The sequence below is a fragment of the Eublepharis macularius genome, chromosome 1 (genome assembly GCF_028583425.1).
Source record: "Eublepharis macularius isolate TG4126 chromosome 1, MPM_Emac_v1.0, whole genome shotgun sequence".
NCBI classification, from domain to species: domain Eukaryota; kingdom Metazoa; phylum Chordata; class Lepidosauria; order Squamata; family Eublepharidae; genus Eublepharis; species Eublepharis macularius.
Window position 1 is genome coordinate 228,632,219 of NC_072790.1, and position 17,901 is coordinate 228,650,119.

Below are 17,901 nucleotides of genomic sequence, written 5' to 3' on the forward strand. Positions count from 1 at the left end.
GAGATGACACCATTCACCAATTTGATACTACTCCCCCACCCACACCCTAGGTGGTAAGCAAAAATAAGAGACTTGCTTTTTGACTCTCTTCCATGGCCCCATTTCCAGGGGCCACTTATGAAATTCAGTGATATAACAGGAGCATAAGTTTTGCCTTCGAAATGTATTGCCTACCCATTTAAGTAGGCAGCTGTTTAAAATGAGAATGACCCACCTGCCAATGTTTTCCATCTTCTAAAAAACATGGACCCTCTACTTCACAGTTCCCCAATGTGACGCCATGGCACCCAGCAAGCTTTTCAGAAAGTGGGTGGGGCCATTGTATGGCAGGTAGGGATGTGCAGCCCGAAAAGATTCGGGTTTCACGCTTCGGGTTTACAAGCAGCAGCTGGGCCCTTTAAACTCAGCCCCGAAGCGTTACAAATGCTTCAGAAAGTTCTGAGTTGGGATTTCTGGCCTGATTCGGAAATCCCTAATCTTTATGGATCGGGTCCAATTCGGGAATTTTTTCAGAATCAGATTCCCGAACCGCAGACCCCTAATGATGGGGCTTATTGCTGGCTGCCCTCATTCAAATGAAAGGGTTTTCCACTGGAGGATCAGGAGGATTGGGCTTTCCTTAGTCAGTGAGTGGCTCCATTCCCCCTTCAGGCTTTCCTTCTTCCCAGTAAATGTGAGGCGGAGGTATTCTGTTTGGCTCTGCCTCCTGCGGAAGCCATTTCTGGTTTGGTCCCGTCTCTTGGGGAAGCCATTTTTTTTGGTGGCACCCTCCTAAATTCCAAATGTGCCGGAGGGCTCTTAAAGATTGGGGACCCTTGCTCTACTTAGTCTCCTAACCTGATAGTTTTTTGTCTCATCAAACTAGCACTGCATAATGGCTAGGGTGTATGGGAGACCCAGGCTTGAATTAGCACTCTACCATGGAAACTCACGGGGTGACCCTAGGCCCGTCACTCTCTTCGCCAAATGGGACCTACTTCACAAGGTTGCTGATGCACGGATAAAATAGAGGAGGAAAAACAAGGTTGTAAGCCATAAGGACACAAGTAGGGTATAATTATCTGAATACATAAAACAGACAAGGAACCAGTGGTTTCAGTCGTTTCTTCAAAATGCATCTGCTTCACTGACAGCCCTGACCACCTTTTCCTGCTTGCCTCTTAGCCAACCTTTACCTAGATGACTTAAAAACCAAACGGAACCCACAATATAATTTCGGAGGTTTAGTTTTTGCTGAGCCAAACCCCACATTTTTCTGGCTTTCCAATCAACAGTAATTCTCCAGTGTAAATTTCAGCTAATTTCGTTTGCTCACGGGTTTCTTCTGCGAACTGGAAGTACGCAGACAGCTGCCATGGCGACTTCCGTAATCTCTGGAAAGGGCAAACGTTCAAACTGCAAAAGCTGCTGCAGTTGAAATCTAGGAGTTGCTCACACAAGTCAACTGCCTTTGCCACCTGCTCCCTCACCACCCGAAAGGCAAGTAAGTGAGGCACTGTGAAGCAAGGTGAGAAGCCAAAAGGAGCTCAAAGTAATCAAACTCTTATGAAAGAAGGAAGGAGCAAAAAACACCGTGTTGTCAAAGTTATCATTATCTGATACAAAAAGTTAAATTTTAGAGAGCCAGGTTGGTGTAGTGGTTAAGAGCGCGGGACTCTAATCTGGAGAGCCGGGTTTGATTCCCCACTCCTCCGTTTGAAGCCAGCTGGGTGACCATGGGTCAGTCACAGCTTCTAGGAGCTCTCTCAGCCCCACCCACCTCACAGGGTGTTTTGTTGTGGGGATAATAATAACATACTTTGTAAACCACTCTGAGTGGGCATTAAGTTGTCCTGAAGGGCGGTATATAAATCGAATGTTGTTGTTGTTGTTATTTATAACCATTTTCTCTCCAATGAGAGCCCAAAGAAGCTTACAACAGGGCTCTTCCCGCCTCATCTTTATTTTCACAACAAGCCTATGAGGTAGGTTAGGCTGATGAAGTAACGGGCTCAAAGTCACCCAGAAAGATTCCATGGCAGAATGGGAATTTGAATCTGGGCCTCCCAGATGCCGGTCTGACACACTAAGCATGCACATTAAAGGCATTTGTATTAAAAATAAAATAAGCGAGGTTTAATATATAGTGTTCAAAACTGTAAAATTCATAGTTTAGTGGAGCCCAATAGTGGTCCCAGGAATGCTACTTTGCTCTAGTGCAGAGATTGTTCTTTGGAAGAAACCATTTTTCTGTCTGTGTATAGTATTTTTTTCCATTCTTCAGCAACAAAGAAAACATTTTCAAAAGCCTTCCAAGGTAATAAATATCCTTGTCTTTGCAAACAGCAACTCCTTCCCTCCAATTCCTAGGAGGTTTGGAGCACACACTCAGCACCATCAGCCAATATAACAAGCCATAACCCCATGAGCTTCCAACCAGAAAGCTTAATGCAGAATCCATTCTGAACTGAGCAGAGGGAAGCTCCCATCAAATAATGCTAACGGTGCCGCAGTGGCAGGTTTTCCTCCATGCAGGGTTAAAAAAAAAAAGGTACTGTTAAGGAATGCAAGCTTTAAAGTCAGTCAATCTCCTTAAAAAGCTTTAGCTGACCAATCAATCTGGAGCCAAGTCTAATTTGTGAAGCTAAAGGCATGCTGCTCATTTTTGAAGCCAGTTTTTGTTCTGGTGTGTTTTTGTACAAGGGAATGAAAGAATTTCCTTTGAGCAATGTAATTGTGAGTTAATTTGCTCACCACTGGAGAAAAGAAGGTAGTGTAAAAGGGTTCGAGTACCTCCCCGAAGCCACTGCCTCCAAAGACTGTTATGCGCTAAGGACTTATGTTTACAGTAAAACATTCTAACCTGTCTACCATTTCTACGATTTTTAACTGGTTTACGGTTCCAAAAGGTCTTGTAGTGCTAGCAGCCCCAACAGTCTCATCCTCCCTTTTTAAGCATCCCATTCCCAAAGCCCAAGAAATAACAGCACCTAGCTCCTCCCTGCTTGGCTCCCAGGACCTTGCAGATACTTAAGGAGGGTAAGAGTTCACCCTATCTAAGCCACTGCCATTCTGAAGCCAACAATGGAACATGGAGGCAGAGAAGAACCTTTAAGCTGCTTTGAGGACCTTATGGACAATAAGTAGGATATATGCTTAACCAGGGCTTTTTTTCTGGGGAAAGAGGTGGGGGAACTCTCACCCAGGGCAACTCCTGGGAGGAGGTGGCGCGCCTCCCGGGACTGCATGATGATGTCACTTCCAGGACGTAATGTTATCACGCAGGCATCGCCGCCCCAGGAACGCTCCTGTGCTCCCTGGGCAGGGGGGATTCAGCCCAGAACAGGCTGCTGTGCTGTGGGAGGCCGCGGGGGAACACTCCCCCACCTGGCAGTGGCCGGATCTGGGCCATTTGGGGCCCAAATTGCACCCTAAAAGGGCCCAAAATGGCACGGATTGGGGCCAAACCTTCCCCTGCCCAGCACCAGCCCAATCCTGGCCATTTTGGCCTGGATCCGGGCCATTTTGGGTCCTAAATGGGCCCCAAATGGCCAAAACGGGCCAGATTGGGACCGAAACGGCCTGGATCAGGCCGCTGCCAATCCAGGCCCAAAATGGCCAAAATAGGCCATTTTTAAAAAACTCACGTGACACCAGTCATGTAGGTATTTTAAAGAGCTGCTGGAATGCCGTTCTGGGGCATTCTGGTTCAAAAAAAAAAGCCCTGTGCTTAACAAATACAAGCCATTCATTAAGTAAAAGAAGGAGAGAGGGAGTTAGTGATCCACTCTCGTCAAAACCCCCAAGTGGCTTGGTTTTTGGAGCTTGCCCACCTGCATGGGTGCAGAAAGTTTGCTCAGGTCGTCCACTTGGAAGCCTGTGATGATGGTCACCATTCCGGTGGTGTCATCTTCGCTGCTCCCTTGTGATGTTGTCAGCTGTTTGCAGCTGTCCAGTATTTTATAAAGGTTCCTGAATTCATAACGGAGAAGGAAGAAAAAGCAGGAAGGCATGCATCAAATCACCACCATTTGTCTTGGTAAGCAAACCATTCCCATTTGCAGCAATGCTCGGCATCTACAAACACAGCCAGGAAAGGATTCTGGCAACTTGAAAACATCCGCTGGAGAAGGAAGATCAGCCCTCCTGACCGTGCAAAAATAAAAAAGTCTATCTAATGTAGCACCCTGTTTCTAATAGCGGCCAGGCAGATGTTCCCAGGAAACCCACAAGCAGGACATGGAGCCAGTGGCCCTCCCTTCTGACAATCCCCTAGCAATTGCCTCTGATGGAAGTTTCATTTAACCATCCATGAGAATATGATTGGAATTTTGCTTTCCAAACGAGGCAAGGGTTGGGCTCAACACAATACAAGGATAATAAGCTAGAATGAAATCAGGACAAAGCTCTATATAGAGTTCAACTAGTGCAACATTCCCCCCCAATCTCTGCGTTCAAGGAATTCTTTCTACATGCAAAACCCTCTCTGGGGAAACCCGAGATTCTGTGCCATGCTGCAAGGCACAGAGTCCATGTAGGCCTCATTAGGAGCCATGTGAACAGCCAGGGGCTCAGTAATACAGTGCATACTCTGCATGAGAGGATCTCATGTTCAATCCCTGGCATCACCACTTAAAAGATTTTGGGTCACAGATGGTGGGAAACACCTCTGGCCAGAGATCTGGACAGTAACCACCAGAACTGACAGTACTAGGTTAGATGGACTGATGGTCTGGCACTAGGAGCTCTACACAATAGCTGCTTTGGAACGTTTAGAAAACATCAGAAAGAGGAGGAGTAACAAGTCACCCCCCAACCCATACTGAGGACAGGACAAGGGGGGGACACAGACAATTAACTCCAAAGAACATTCTGGACTACATAAGGAGGTTACGGAATTGCCAGTTTTCAAAATAGAGATCAGAGGCCTCTCTCAAGAATAATTTTCAGCACGCCAGCCTTGCTGATGGCTTCCCACAACTCTGTACAAGCACAGAAAACCCGTAAATATGGTTTCAGCCACAGAGCTCACAATCTTTTCAGTCAGCTTTCTGGTGCCCCCCCCCCATTAAAGACTATCTTTCTAATCCTTACAGCCACAAAAAAGGGTTTGCAATGGCATCACAATAATGCTACTGAAATAATTCAGAACAGGAATTCCATGGGGGGGGGAGGGGTCTGAGAGCCCGACGTTGCTCATTGCTGTTCCCAGTAGCTCAAAAAGATTGATATTAACCTAGTTTGCATAATTTCCTTTAATAAGACATTTAGCAGCAACCTTACCAAGCATCTAAATCCTGCCTCTTCAATTTATGCCTCTCAAAGCTCTTCCCAGCTTCTTTCTGGCAGCGAATGTACCTGAAGACAGAAAAGTCAGAATTGCTGATCCCAGGAAGCAACGAACATCCAAACCCTTCAGCAGTACTTGCCTAAATTTGCAAGAGCCGGAAGAATCTATGTATGTTGGTTTACTCCAAAAACCTAGGTTACCACCCTCCATATTTAGAAGGAGATAAAGATTTTCCAATATAGCCAAGTGATTCTGGGACTTATTTTTGAATAAGCTTTGACAATGGAATGAGCTGATCTGGCGCAGCAGCAAAGAGCAGCAAAGCAGCACAGAGAACGAACTATCACCACCAGATCAAATCTCACCTCAGTCTCAGTTGTTCTCCCCATCCCTCTACAATGAAGGAATAATACTGTTCTACCTTACACGGCTCTTGTAAGGATTAGTATAATGGTGCACGTGAAGTGCTTAAACGCTAGGTAAATCCTAAACACTGCCCTACCCCATAATTCAAATGTTGAATTATGGAACTCATTCCTCACAGTCGTATCGCAATCTTTTTTCCCAAGAAGAGGAAGATGACATTCGGCCCTGCAAGGATGGTGAAGAGCATCACACAGGCATATATGAACTTCTTACACCTTTCTTTTAGGGTTGCACGAGCAACTTTTAAGACTCAAGAATTCTTGGGAAGCTCACTCAAGCAAGCCCCTCAAACAAGGGCAGGAGTGCCCATCCCAGAGGTCTACACACCTGCACAAATCTGAGTGGGGCATGCTGTCCTTTCGCACAGCCATCACTTGAAATATAAAATCTTACCAACCGAACGCATGGCATGAGCAACCTCTCCCATTTCGTCTATTGTCTTTGCACTGATATTTCTCCAGGGAACATGGCCTTGCTTTGGGGCAGGAGGGCCCAAGTGAGGTGGTTTAAGTATCTTATTTGGCATTATAATTGCTTTACAGTAACATCAAAGTATGGGAATGAAAATGGATTCATTTATCGGTTTCAGGTTTGAATACCAGCTAGTACACCACAGACTGCAATGCGAAACCTGAAGGGAGTCCTTGAAGGCACAAGGGCTATACAACTTACTTTGTCCTGCTTCAAAACCAAAGCATGCCATTTTGCAAGGACTGACATCCACAGGGATGGATGATCAACGCACCTGTTTCCCTTTTTGAATTCTGCCTCCAAGTATCGGATACTGTCGCGAGCTCCTGCATTCTCTTTCTTCAGGAAATCCAAGCCATCAATTACTAATTAGGAAACAAAGGCAAGAGTCCTTACCATTTGCTGTGGCCCCCAAAAGATGCTACAGCTATTTTCTAAATATGTATATACCTGTTGTACCTTGGTTCAAATTTCATTTCACCCTGAATTTACTAGGTAGCCTTAAGAAAGCTGTTTTTTCAGAAACATCCCGCCCGCCCCCCCCCACCAAACACAGGAATAATTAACTCACCTGACAGGGTTGTTGTAAAGTTATAATAAGGTAATATTCTGGAATGCACTATATTACTGTTAAGGCATTATGATTCTTAAATACCTGTGCGTGGGATGATGACAATGAATCTCCCGCTGGCGGCCAGCTGCCTGATGGTGCAGAGGTGTTGGCAGAGCGCCTGGGTGTCAGGGACTAGGTAGGGGGACATGACACACTGTGCTTTGGGCTGCTGGAGACTTCCTTCTAACTGTGACACCTCCAGCTGGAAAAGAGAAGGAAGCACACAACTTTAGGGAGGAATTTTCCAGCAACTATCCCCAAAATCCAGAGAGCTATCTCAAATGCAGAAAACCTCTTAGGTGGAAGGGAGAGAAGGCACCAGGTGCGTGGAGAGGAATGCATTTCATATGAAGCCAGTCAGACTGCTGGTCTTCTCCAACTCAGTACTGCCTATCCCAGAACTGCAGGCAAAGATCACTCCCAGCCCCAAATATCTTAACGGGAGATGCCAAGACTTCTCGCATAAAAACAACAGATGCTCCACCACTGAAGTACGGTCCTTTTTTCTTGGAGAAGGGCCTTGTCTGGGCCAGCATGGGTCTTAAAACGAAGAGCTTGGCACAGTCAGCTCCATGTCCTGACTAGCTATGGCAGTTGCTCTCTTTCCTGCTCAGAGGATGCCCCTACCACCATGGCCTTCATTCAACTAAATGCCATTCATACCGGATACAATCACCACTTCCCACACCTCCCTCTAGGGATTTAATGCTGCTATTCTTTCCACACACTCCATCCGCACCCCTGTCATACCTGCAGCCGAAGCTGAGCCATGTCTCTCATGAGCCTGTTCCGGCGTGCTTCCTCCGCAGCCTACCAGCAAAAGGAAACTCCAAGTCAAATCAGTTTAAACTCACACCATTCCATGTGTCTTAAATGTTACATGATGGCAGCAGCAAACCATAAAGTTTATCCTCCGCTTTTTCTTATATACGTAAAAGGCAGCTTATGTTTTAAGAGCAGACCCTCTCACATGCACACAAACAACTGTGATTTAGATGTAGCGGACACCAATTAGAAACAAAAAAGAATTACTAATTGGAACTTTTGAAGTTGCACTGTCCAAGAAGGGAGGAACAGACCTGCTCTTGGCCCCAGGGGTTTTCTTGGTGGCCCACCCTAGCAGCAGGTTAGAAAGAGCACTTCACAGTGAGCGGGCTGGATCCTGTAGCTCCATTCTACTAATGACAGCATTTTCCTCCAGCACAAGCATTCCCGCTCCCTTCCAAGACACTCACAATATCTCCCTTTTGTACATTTCATAAAACTGACCCTTTCCAGGAAGTCTTTGCTTCAGTCCCCAAGACCTTATCCCCAGCAGGAACCTAAGCCCAAGAACGTGTAACTTCCTTGGTGCATATACAGACCCCCTTACCCCCCACCCCCACACCACCCCTATTGAAACACAGAGTGAAGGCTCCTTGTGGAAGTCAATTGTTTTTTTGTGCATATCATTTGGTCAACCATCACTGGAATTAATGGATTGGATCTCACGGATCAATTCTGCTAATAGCTGTGCTTTTCACGACACGGGATCCAACACAATAGATAAGGCTGCAACACTTTTTAAAAAATATACGTGTACTTTTCTGATTTAGACAGAAGATTTTGAAGTTAATGCAAGTGCTTACAAACAGTTCTCTCTCACACACAGTACAGAACGCCTCTTCTACGAGAGATCCCAGCTGCAGCACATGGGCACATCAGTTCAAGCATGCTTTTTTCCTTTCAACAGGATTATGCATTTTAGAAGTCATAGATCCAGAGGAGTTAGCCGTGTTAGTCTGTAGTAGCAAAATCAAAAAAAGTCCAGTAGCACCTTTAAGACTAACCAACTTTATTGTAGCATTCTTGAAAGCTTATGCTACAATAAAGTTGGTTAGTCTTAAAGGTGCTACTGGACTCTTTTTGTATTTTAGAAGGAAGAACTGTGAGGTTCTTAGGTGCAGAATTTTGTGCACATGCTATATTCTATGATGCAATCCCTAGTTAAAAAGTATACTGCGAAGGAGCTCTACTTGGTCCAGTGACAGGGGAGTGTTAGTTCTGCCTCAAATTCCTCCTCCCCCCCTCCCCCCCCCCACAAAAGCTCACCATGCGGAATTGGGCCTGGGCCTGCTGCAGCAAATTGTCCTGCTCAGACTGTGCAATGCTGATGAAGATCCCGACTTCCGAGTTGAACTGCAGAATGCTGCCTTGCAGGTGGGTGATGAAGTGGCCAAAGCTCCGGATGCAGCATATACGAACCACAGACTGAGAGGGAAAGGGGAGATGTCTTTAGGCAGGGAGGCCAGTTGCAGAACAGAGCCTGACACAACAGATGAACACAAGAACCACTCTACTGAATCAGACCAATGGCTGATCTACTCCAGCATCCGTTTCCCTCATTCAGCAACCAGCCAGATGCTTCTGGGAAGCCCACATGCTAGGCCCCACAGCAACTGGCATTCAGAGGTCCCTTGTAGTCACTGGGGCTAGTCATCACTGATAGACCTGCCTCCTTCATGCCTCTGTCGAGACTCTTTTTCAAGACATCTAAGCCAGTGGCCATCTGTGAACTCCAGCTGCTCTCTTTGGCTTGCTCAAGCACATCAGATTCTCCATTAGGATTCCTTTGCCTCAGCCCCACCTACCTGCAATATGTGAGTGATGATACTCGCCCACTTTGCAGCATTACGATTGAGTTGCAGCACATGAAGTGCTCTGAACACCAAGGAAAGGCTTGGTATGAAATACCCAGCTTTATTATGGATATTAGCTCAAGCCAAGACTTCTTTATCCTCACTTACCATATTTTACGTAGCCGAACAAAGGCTTTATGGCCTCCCACATTCACCACCTTCCAAAAACAGTGATGTTTAGTTTTGAAACTATCGAAAGCCAGGCTCTCACCTCCTCCACTTCTGAAAGCGCAGGTCTGTCCTGCTCGAAATTAAACCTCTTGTGTGCATTCTTCAACGGGGGAAGGTTACGGAGGGCCACGTCTTCCGGAAGGAGCAAGCAGGCACTCAGGTCTGGAAGTTCACTCCCCGGCAACATGTTCTTCACTTCATTGCAGAAGGCCAGCCCTGAAGGAGGACAGAACAAAACAACTTACTTACTATAGAAACAGAATAAAGACTAGAGACACAGACACTCATGGCCCTCCTTTTCTAATGCAGAAAGAGGGCTTCCAGCATAAACATGCTAAGGGGACCAAGTGACACACATGCCCAGCAGAGAGACTGTAAGAGCAAGAGTAGCGTGGTGGCTGGAGTGTCAGACTAGGATCTGGGAGACCCAGGTTCCAATCCCTGCTCTGCCATGGAAGCAAATGAAATGAAAATGCGAGTCACCAGTGAAGACAATTTTCTGTTTTTACTGACATTCAGGATACACAACACTCTAGCAGCAGAAGCCAAGTAAGCGACAGGCCAAAGACAGTCCTGCACAACCTCTATAAAGTTTCCAGGTCAGGCTTACTCGTCGGCTTGAGCTGCTGGCCCCCAAGAGAGGGTAGCCATAACGTATGCAGCACATCAAGGAAGAGGGAAAGGAAGGAAGGACTGGACTATCAGTTAAAATGGAGTACAGTGGAAAGAGGTCTGTTTAGAGGAGCCTTTTAAGAAGTGTCATAATCTTTTGGACAGCTCCATTTTCAACAACCCTTCCCCACCCTCATTAGATACAAATCAAGTCTTGCAGCCTTAAGGAACAAAGGCTGTTGGATGGAGAAACTCTGAATGCCCCAGGAAAGAGCTGCATCCCTCATGTTTCACACAGTGACTAGCCCATTGATGGAACTAAAGCATTAACACAGTAGTAGCTAAGAGACCCAACACTGAGAATTCCCATGATTGTGCTTCAGTGGCAGAAGCCATAAGAAGCAATGGTTCCAAAACCTCCAAGCCCTTAAGAATGGCCAATTCTGGAAAGCTGCTAAGATTGGGGGAGGGGGGAGGCTGTTAGGAGCAAGTATCACAGGACTCAGTGCCACCCCCCCCCACACACCCCAATGTAACAATTGCAGAACTAGGTGTAAGAGTAGGGCCCCACGCCAAACTCAGGACAGTGATATTTGAACAAAACAGGAAGGGTCAATGGGAGGGAGCAGCAATAATTAAAAGATTTCATAACATTACCCGAGTCTTGCAAGTCTCCAGCTGAAGGAAGTAGGTTTAGAAGGACAGAAAGTCTGTTCCACAAACTTTGAGAGCTCTAGGAGAATTTTAAAAATTGAAAAATAAGTATGAAAAACCAATTATTAGGACCTTGGACTCAATCCAGATGTAAATTTTTATTCAATCATGAAGTTTTTGTAAACTGTTATTTCTCAGCCTAACTCTTTCTCACAGGGTTTGCAAGAAGGAAGTGGGATGATTTCAAGCAACAGCAATTGGACAGGGCCTTCGGAGACGCTTGCCCCAGATACATCTAACGCAGAATGTTGCAGACTCAACTGCAAGCTTTATCGGAAGTGCCAGAGGACCATGTAATTAGGGAGCGCTGAAAGCAACCCTGGCTCTTGAAGCCCATTCCACCACCACCCAGGCTATGATGCCAACTATGAGACCCAGTTCAGGGAAGGCCTGTGGAAGAGAAATGGCAAGAGGGAGGAGAGTTCAGCATTCCTTTGGCACTCTCCCGCCACGCACCTTTTATCTCTCACCACAGCTTCAAGACATGGCTGAACTTGACCTGTACTTCAAGCACAAGCCTGGCCCCAATGCATGTAATTTGAGCTTCACTTCTACCGACTTGAGTAGCAAGGGAGGTAAACATAGGGTTTTTTTTAAAAAAAAAAAAAATCAAAATTGCAAGATGGCTTGCGCCATTAGACAAAATAATATTCATAGCTTTGTATGTAACTCTTTTGAATTTAAAATTATTTTTTATGTAGATGATCTTTTACTGTTTATCTCAGAACCTCAGTCTTCCATTCCTGTATTATGGGATGTGATCAATACTTTTGGTGATTTGTCTGGCTGGACAAAAACTGAGTTGATGCTATTGGGAGACAATATACCACACAGAGTATTTGTGGATAAATATTTCGGGTTGTGCTGAAGTGCTGAGCCCGCTGAAGCAGGGAGGGCGGAATATAAATGTAATAAATTAAATTAAACGACATTACTTATTTTGGAATATTGATTCCTAGAGATATTAGGCACATGATTATGCTGAGTTTCAACCAGCTGACTGCTGATATATCTTTGGATTTGGACAGATGGGCAACGTAAGCCTGCCTTCGTGGGGTAAAGTAAATACACTCAAAATGAACATAAAAGCCTCCTATCATATATGCTTTGGTTGTGATTCCTTTTCGTACACCTTGCAGATACATTCGTAAAATACTTTATTTTGGAGATTTATGTGGGGTTCCTTACCATGTCAGATTTCTTTAAAGAGGATACAATTCCCATTTAATGAAGGAAAATTTGGTTTTCCTGATCGTGGTTTATATCATCAGGCTTATTTGTTAACTTGTACTAATTACTGGGATTACTCCTCTCAACCATTTTGGGCTCCTCTGAAGGCTTCTTGTCTGATGCCCCTCTTTAAATGAAATGCATTAGGGTCCATTTATAGGGTCTAAAGTGGATCCTGTTCTTCCTACAATTTCTGCAGTTAGAGAATTATGGCACACAATGTCATGATAATCGAAAAGTGTCCAGTAGCACCTTTAAGACTAACCAACTTTGATGTAGCATAAACTTTCGAGAATCACAGTTCTCTTCGTCAGATGTGAAGAGAACTGTGATTCTCGAAAGCTTATGCTACAGTAAAGTTGGTTAGTCTTAAAGGTGCTACCGGACTCTTTTCAATTTTGCTACTACAACTAACACAGCTAACTCCTCTGGATCTACTGTCACGATAATATCAATCTGACCCATTTTCGCGTGTCAAATTAACATTATGGGCCAATCCAAATCTAAAAACTGGGAAGAAATCTTTTTTTATGGAAGGTTTGGACAGTTAGGGGAGAAAGGTAGAGTAGAAATGTTGTAAATTATTTTTTTTCTATGATGATGTGGGTTGTCATCTGTACTGGGATCCAAGTGGGGAAAAATATCTGTGCTCCGGGTGAGTGCAGACCTGCCTATTGCTTGCAGGCCACAATCTTGCTCCGCTGCAAACTGAAATACCCACATTTACCACACTGACTACAAACGTGTAATACCTCTCCATTACATCTACCTCTTAGCACATCACCGCTGCAGAATGAACCCCCACAATTCTAGCAGAGTTCAAAACACCCAAATCTGAGATTTAAAAGGCAAACGTGAGCATATTTTACCATCCAACCTGGATTCTGGTGTGTACTAAACTCAGTTTGGATTCTTTTGACAGAATATGAGCTCACGGAATTCATCCCCCTGTCCCAAGCTGGTACGCACATGCGTGTGCGTGAGTGCGCACACACACCTGTGCACACATGATGATAAGGTCAGTGTTTGTTCTCAGCCAGTCTAGGAACACCTTGACAGTCGGCAGCAGCCCCTCGTTGGTTATGATCTCCAGCTTCTCCTGGAGGGAACGCTCGTTCTTGCAGGATTTGCTACTGGCAACACTTTCTTCTGACTCTGAAGCATCATCTGGAGCCACGAGACAAAGAGGGCATCAAAGCAGGAAACTTACAGGAGGTGTGCAACGAACCGCCCCTTTCTTGCACAAAGTAAAAGAACAGAAAAGAACAAAATGTACAGCTCTGCTGTGACCAAGAGGCATCACTTGGCCCTGCTCAGCAATTTTATCTGGCCCGCAGAAACCCTACCAAACTTTAATCAGGCCACTTTAATCAAGGTGACGCAGATTTGTTTTTGCCCACAGTCACTAATAAAGAAATGTGGCTACCGAAGGAAAGAGTGGAAAGGGATCTCTTGGCTTTCATAACAAAGACTTCACCAACAACTACTTTGAGTTTAGAGACAATGATCACTTCAGAAGGCTGTGTTGGGAACCCTGCTACCAGCTAGAGCAGGGCTCCCAACACCCTCCAGTACTACTCTCGGGCCCTGCAGAGCTTTTCAGAAAGTGGGTGAGGCCACTGTAACCCTGGGCTTGTTACTGGCTGTCCTTTTTCAAATAAAAGGATGACTGGTAAACACCTGGGTTTTCCTTATTCAGCGTGTGGTTTCATTCCCCCTTTGGGATTTCCTTTTCCCCAGCTGTGAGGAGGGAGGTTACTCAGCTTGGTCCTGCCTCCTGAAGCAGCCCTTTTGGGTGGTGCTCACCATCCTCTCTCAAAATTCCAAAGATGCCCACAAGCTCAAAAAAGTTGGGGACCCTCGGCCTAAAGCAGTGATGAACAACTGGCAGACTATGGACTGTACACTGTTCCTGAAAGTACCCTTCCAGTGGCCCCATACTAAGCATGCCTGCAGATTGTAGGAAACGGATTCCATGCTCTCTCGTGGTTATTTTTTTAGCCACACCTAATATACATACTTGGATGCAATACAAGGTGAACGTGTTCTATACCTGAAGCACTTCCTGGCAGTTATTACCAAGTTTTATATTTTATGACATAAAGCTCAGGACAAGATACACCTTTCCAACAAGCTCAGGACAAGATACACCTTTCGTCTTATCCTCGCAGCCACCCTCTGGATCTAGGCTAGGCCAGTAAATGCCTCTTAAGGCCAAGGTCATTCATAATGACATTCAAGACACAGTGAGGATTTGAACTCTGGCCTTCCTGAGGCTAGTCTGTCAACCACTACCCCAACATTGGCTCACTGGAGTTACCTAGAGCAGTGTTTCCCAACCTGTGGTTCGGGACCCAAAAGTAGGTTGTGAAGCCTCTGAAAGCAGGTCACAGACCAACCATCTCTAACAGTGTCTCCTGCCCTTTGCGTCTTTCTCTTTTTCCTTTCCAGCTTCTCACATTCTCACCTTGCCCTATGCAACAATGAGGGGCAAAAATCTGTCTGACATCTAGTAACTTTATGATATTAGCTGGAAGAATTGGGAAAAGTTTGGATAGTGGGCATGAGTTCTACAGTGCATGGAAAGTGAGATGCAAGTGGTATGTGCATGCATAGGCTCTGTCTTGGTGCTGCTCTTTCAGCAGCCCAACCTCTTGCCCAGCCCCCTGCAGCGCCTCACTGCACTCTACCTGCTAGGAGAGATGTACTGCACTGGGCCCCTTGCCACCCTCTGCTTTGCTGACATCTGCCACAACTCCACAATGCACCCCCCCCCCACACACCAAGTACCTTCTCAATCTCTTGGGTCAGCCTTGGATGGGTCACCAGAAGAAGTAAATCTGGACTTGTGGGTCACCATACCAAAAAGGTTGAGAACCATTAACCTAGAGAGAACAGGGCAATCCCTACACACGCACCTCAGAGCTAAGCTTGCTGGCAAATAGCACATGCCCAAAAGCATCCCCAGAAGATGGTGGCCTAGTCTGAAAATCTCCAGAGAAGGAAATGCTCCTGCCTCCCTTGTGAGTAGACTTTCCTGATGCCACCTGCAACGCATTCCACCCCATACTTTAGAACTGCCTCGTCTTGGCCCATTTGCCTCTTGGTCATCTGCAGAGTGTGAGGGGATGAGGTTAGCCAAATGCATTTCTTTTCCCTCTTGGCTGTGCCACAGCAGAGAGGGCTGGTGATTTGTTAAAGATGTTCAGGCAAAGTAAAAGCCAGAAGAGCATCAGGTCTATTGCAAGAAGAACATCAGGTCTATTGCAGGATTTTTCCCAGCCCTACCATACCAAGGGCATTTTAAATAAATTTTAAAACCCTCTTCACTTTCTGACAAAACATCTAACAACTTGCTGGCATTTTGCTCAAGGGTCTTGTAACAACTATCAACTCCCTGTTGTTCCAAACAAGACTCACATCTACAAAATTTAGCAAGCCTGGCTGTTCCGTTAGATTCAGATGCTTGAACGAGTGAGATTAGAGTGTCAGACTATGATTTGGAAGACCCAGTTTCAAATCCCCGCTCTGCCATGGAAGCTTGCTGGGTGACCTTCTGCCCGTCACACACACTCGGTCTAAACTACTCCACAGAGTTGTTGTGAGAATAAAATGGAAGAAGAGAGGAAAATATAAGCTGATCTGGGTCCCCATATGGGAATGGATAACAAATTTATTTACTTCATTCATACCCTTGTTTTCTCCCCACTGGGTAACCAAAGCAGCTTAACAACATCCATCCCTTCTCTATTTTATGAAGTAAATACATAAATGCATCAGCAATTCACACACAGTTGCATAAAGTGCCATGAATAGTCATTTCTTTAAAGACAAAATCACACACGCTAGGAAAGGACTCATCATAAATAAATAACAAACATTTTTGTGTGTGCATGTACATATTCACACACACACACACTCCTCAGAATCAGCGATCAGTTTGTCAAGAGGGCCCCTTTGATGAAGAAAAGCAGGAGACAGCAGAAAGCAAGGAGGGAGGGGGAAATGCATGCAGGATGCCTCATCTAACCCACCTCCTCTCTCTCTCTCTCCCCCCCCGCCACGCCCCATAGATCCAGCCCAAAGACGACCAACTGGAAATGCCTTTTGTAAGCACTCTGTACGTGCCAGCAAGAAACCTCTTTTTCAACCCAGCCCATCCACTGTTCTCTTACCTTGCTCAGCCATGCTAGGCCTCTCGATGTCCCCATTGATGCAAGGCTTGCTGTCCACTGCCTCTTTCTGGGAAGGTGGTCCACAGCTGGGCTTGAGGAGGACGTTGCTGAAAGTGGGGGCCAGTCGGAAGCAGCGCTTGGTCTGGAAGAGCTGTGTGGACATGGCTTGCAGGTTGCTGGCTATGCTAGCGTCACTGGTGCCCAGCGAGCCCGGCCCATTGGCCACAGGCTCCAGGGGCTCGGTCTTGGGAATGCCAGGGCTTTTGGAGTCCACCGGCCTGCCTTCACTTTCCACAGAGCCCAAGGGCTCCCTGTCTCCATTCCTCATGCTCCTGGCTGGGCCTCCCCCGTCTGCATCCGGCTCATCCTCTATATCCTCCAAGTCTGAGCGGGACTCCTGGCTGTTCATGTCAGAGTCCGTCTCCATGTCAAAAGCTGCTTCAGCCTCTTCGTCACTCTTCTCTGAGCCTGTCTCAGAGCCGTCACTGCCCTTGGTGGAACCAGGGCTGGAATCGGAGTCAAAGCCCTCGCTCAAGTCGCTCTCGTCCACCTTCTGGGCATGGCGGCGGCGGCGAAGGCAAGAGAGGCGTGAGAATTTCTTGCCCCTTTTGCTCTCACTCTTCCTCTGCTCCTCACTGGGTCTGTGGTTGGCTAGATCAGCCTCAGCTTCTTTCTCAACAGAATTTGATGATGGCTCGCGGGACTCCGGCTCTTCTATAAAGAGTATTTTTTTTTAAAAAACCATAGAAGACATCTGGAAAACTTCAAACACCCATCATCCTAAACTGTCATTCTAAGCCAGTCAGCAGAAGGCATGAGAGTCAAATTCAAGTTTGACCCTAAGAATAGACATTAAATAGGAGACACCCAACTGGTTTCAGCAATGATGGTGCTTGGGAGCTGCATGGCTTAGGGCTTGGGGAGAGAAGTTAGCTCTATTAGGGCTTAGAGAGTGCCAGACGATGAATAGGTAATACCAACAGACAGGATAATAATTTCAACAGACAGGAGCTACTGCGGGCCAAGACACGCAATAAAACAAAACATACTGTATGTGTTTTGGATTATAGCATTAAAAAAACCCAGATCCGGCATGTAATTTTAAAATATTGGCCATTAATTAGTGAGATTCCGGGATGCCAAGAACCTCCCTTAATAGCTTATAGAAGAACGTGAAATGTCAGGGACATGATTATACACTCAGATATGCATCCTAAGAGGGACAGCCTATACCCGCAACTCCCTAAGGGTTTACATATGTGTGGTAGGTGTAGGAAATGTCTATTACTTATGAATGAAAGAGATTTACAGGAATTAAATGTTAGGACACCACAAACATTTATGAATTGCAATATGGAGTATGTCGTGTACCTCTTAAAGTGCCCATGTGGTTTATTATATGTGGGAAGCACTACCCCCACTCCTTAAAGGTTCGTCTGTATGAGCGTCAGTCGTGAATAAAGAATAAAGTCCTGGAGGCACTTTTGGTGCAACACTATTTAGAGAAGGCTCATAATGAAATGGATATAAAAGTTACAATCT

The 17,901-nt window shown here is 45.8% G+C and overlaps 1 protein-coding gene across 1 annotated transcript in view; it reads right to left on the reverse strand.

Moving 5' to 3' along the window:
- The window catches only part of SMG5 (SMG5 nonsense mediated mRNA decay factor), a 54,920-nt gene that overhangs the window by 5,179 nt on the left and 31,840 nt on the right, over positions 1 to 17,901 (reverse strand). Inside the window, exons 12-21 of the mRNA XM_054991142.1 lie at positions 16,360 to 17,073; positions 13,182 to 13,351; positions 10,898 to 10,973; positions 9,669 to 9,844; positions 8,871 to 9,029; positions 7,530 to 7,589; positions 6,822 to 6,981; positions 6,441 to 6,531; positions 5,263 to 5,337; positions 3,813 to 3,951 (exon numbers count right to left, since the gene is read on the reverse strand). Coding sequence (XP_054847117.1) covers positions 3,813 to 3,951; positions 5,263 to 5,337; positions 6,441 to 6,531; positions 6,822 to 6,981; positions 7,530 to 7,589; positions 8,871 to 9,029; positions 9,669 to 9,844; positions 10,898 to 10,973; positions 13,182 to 13,351; positions 16,360 to 17,073 — 1,820 coding nt within the window. The remainder of the gene's footprint in view (positions 1 to 3,812; positions 3,952 to 5,262; positions 5,338 to 6,440; positions 6,532 to 6,821; positions 6,982 to 7,529; positions 7,590 to 8,870; positions 9,030 to 9,668; positions 9,845 to 10,897; positions 10,974 to 13,181; positions 13,352 to 16,359; positions 17,074 to 17,901) is intronic.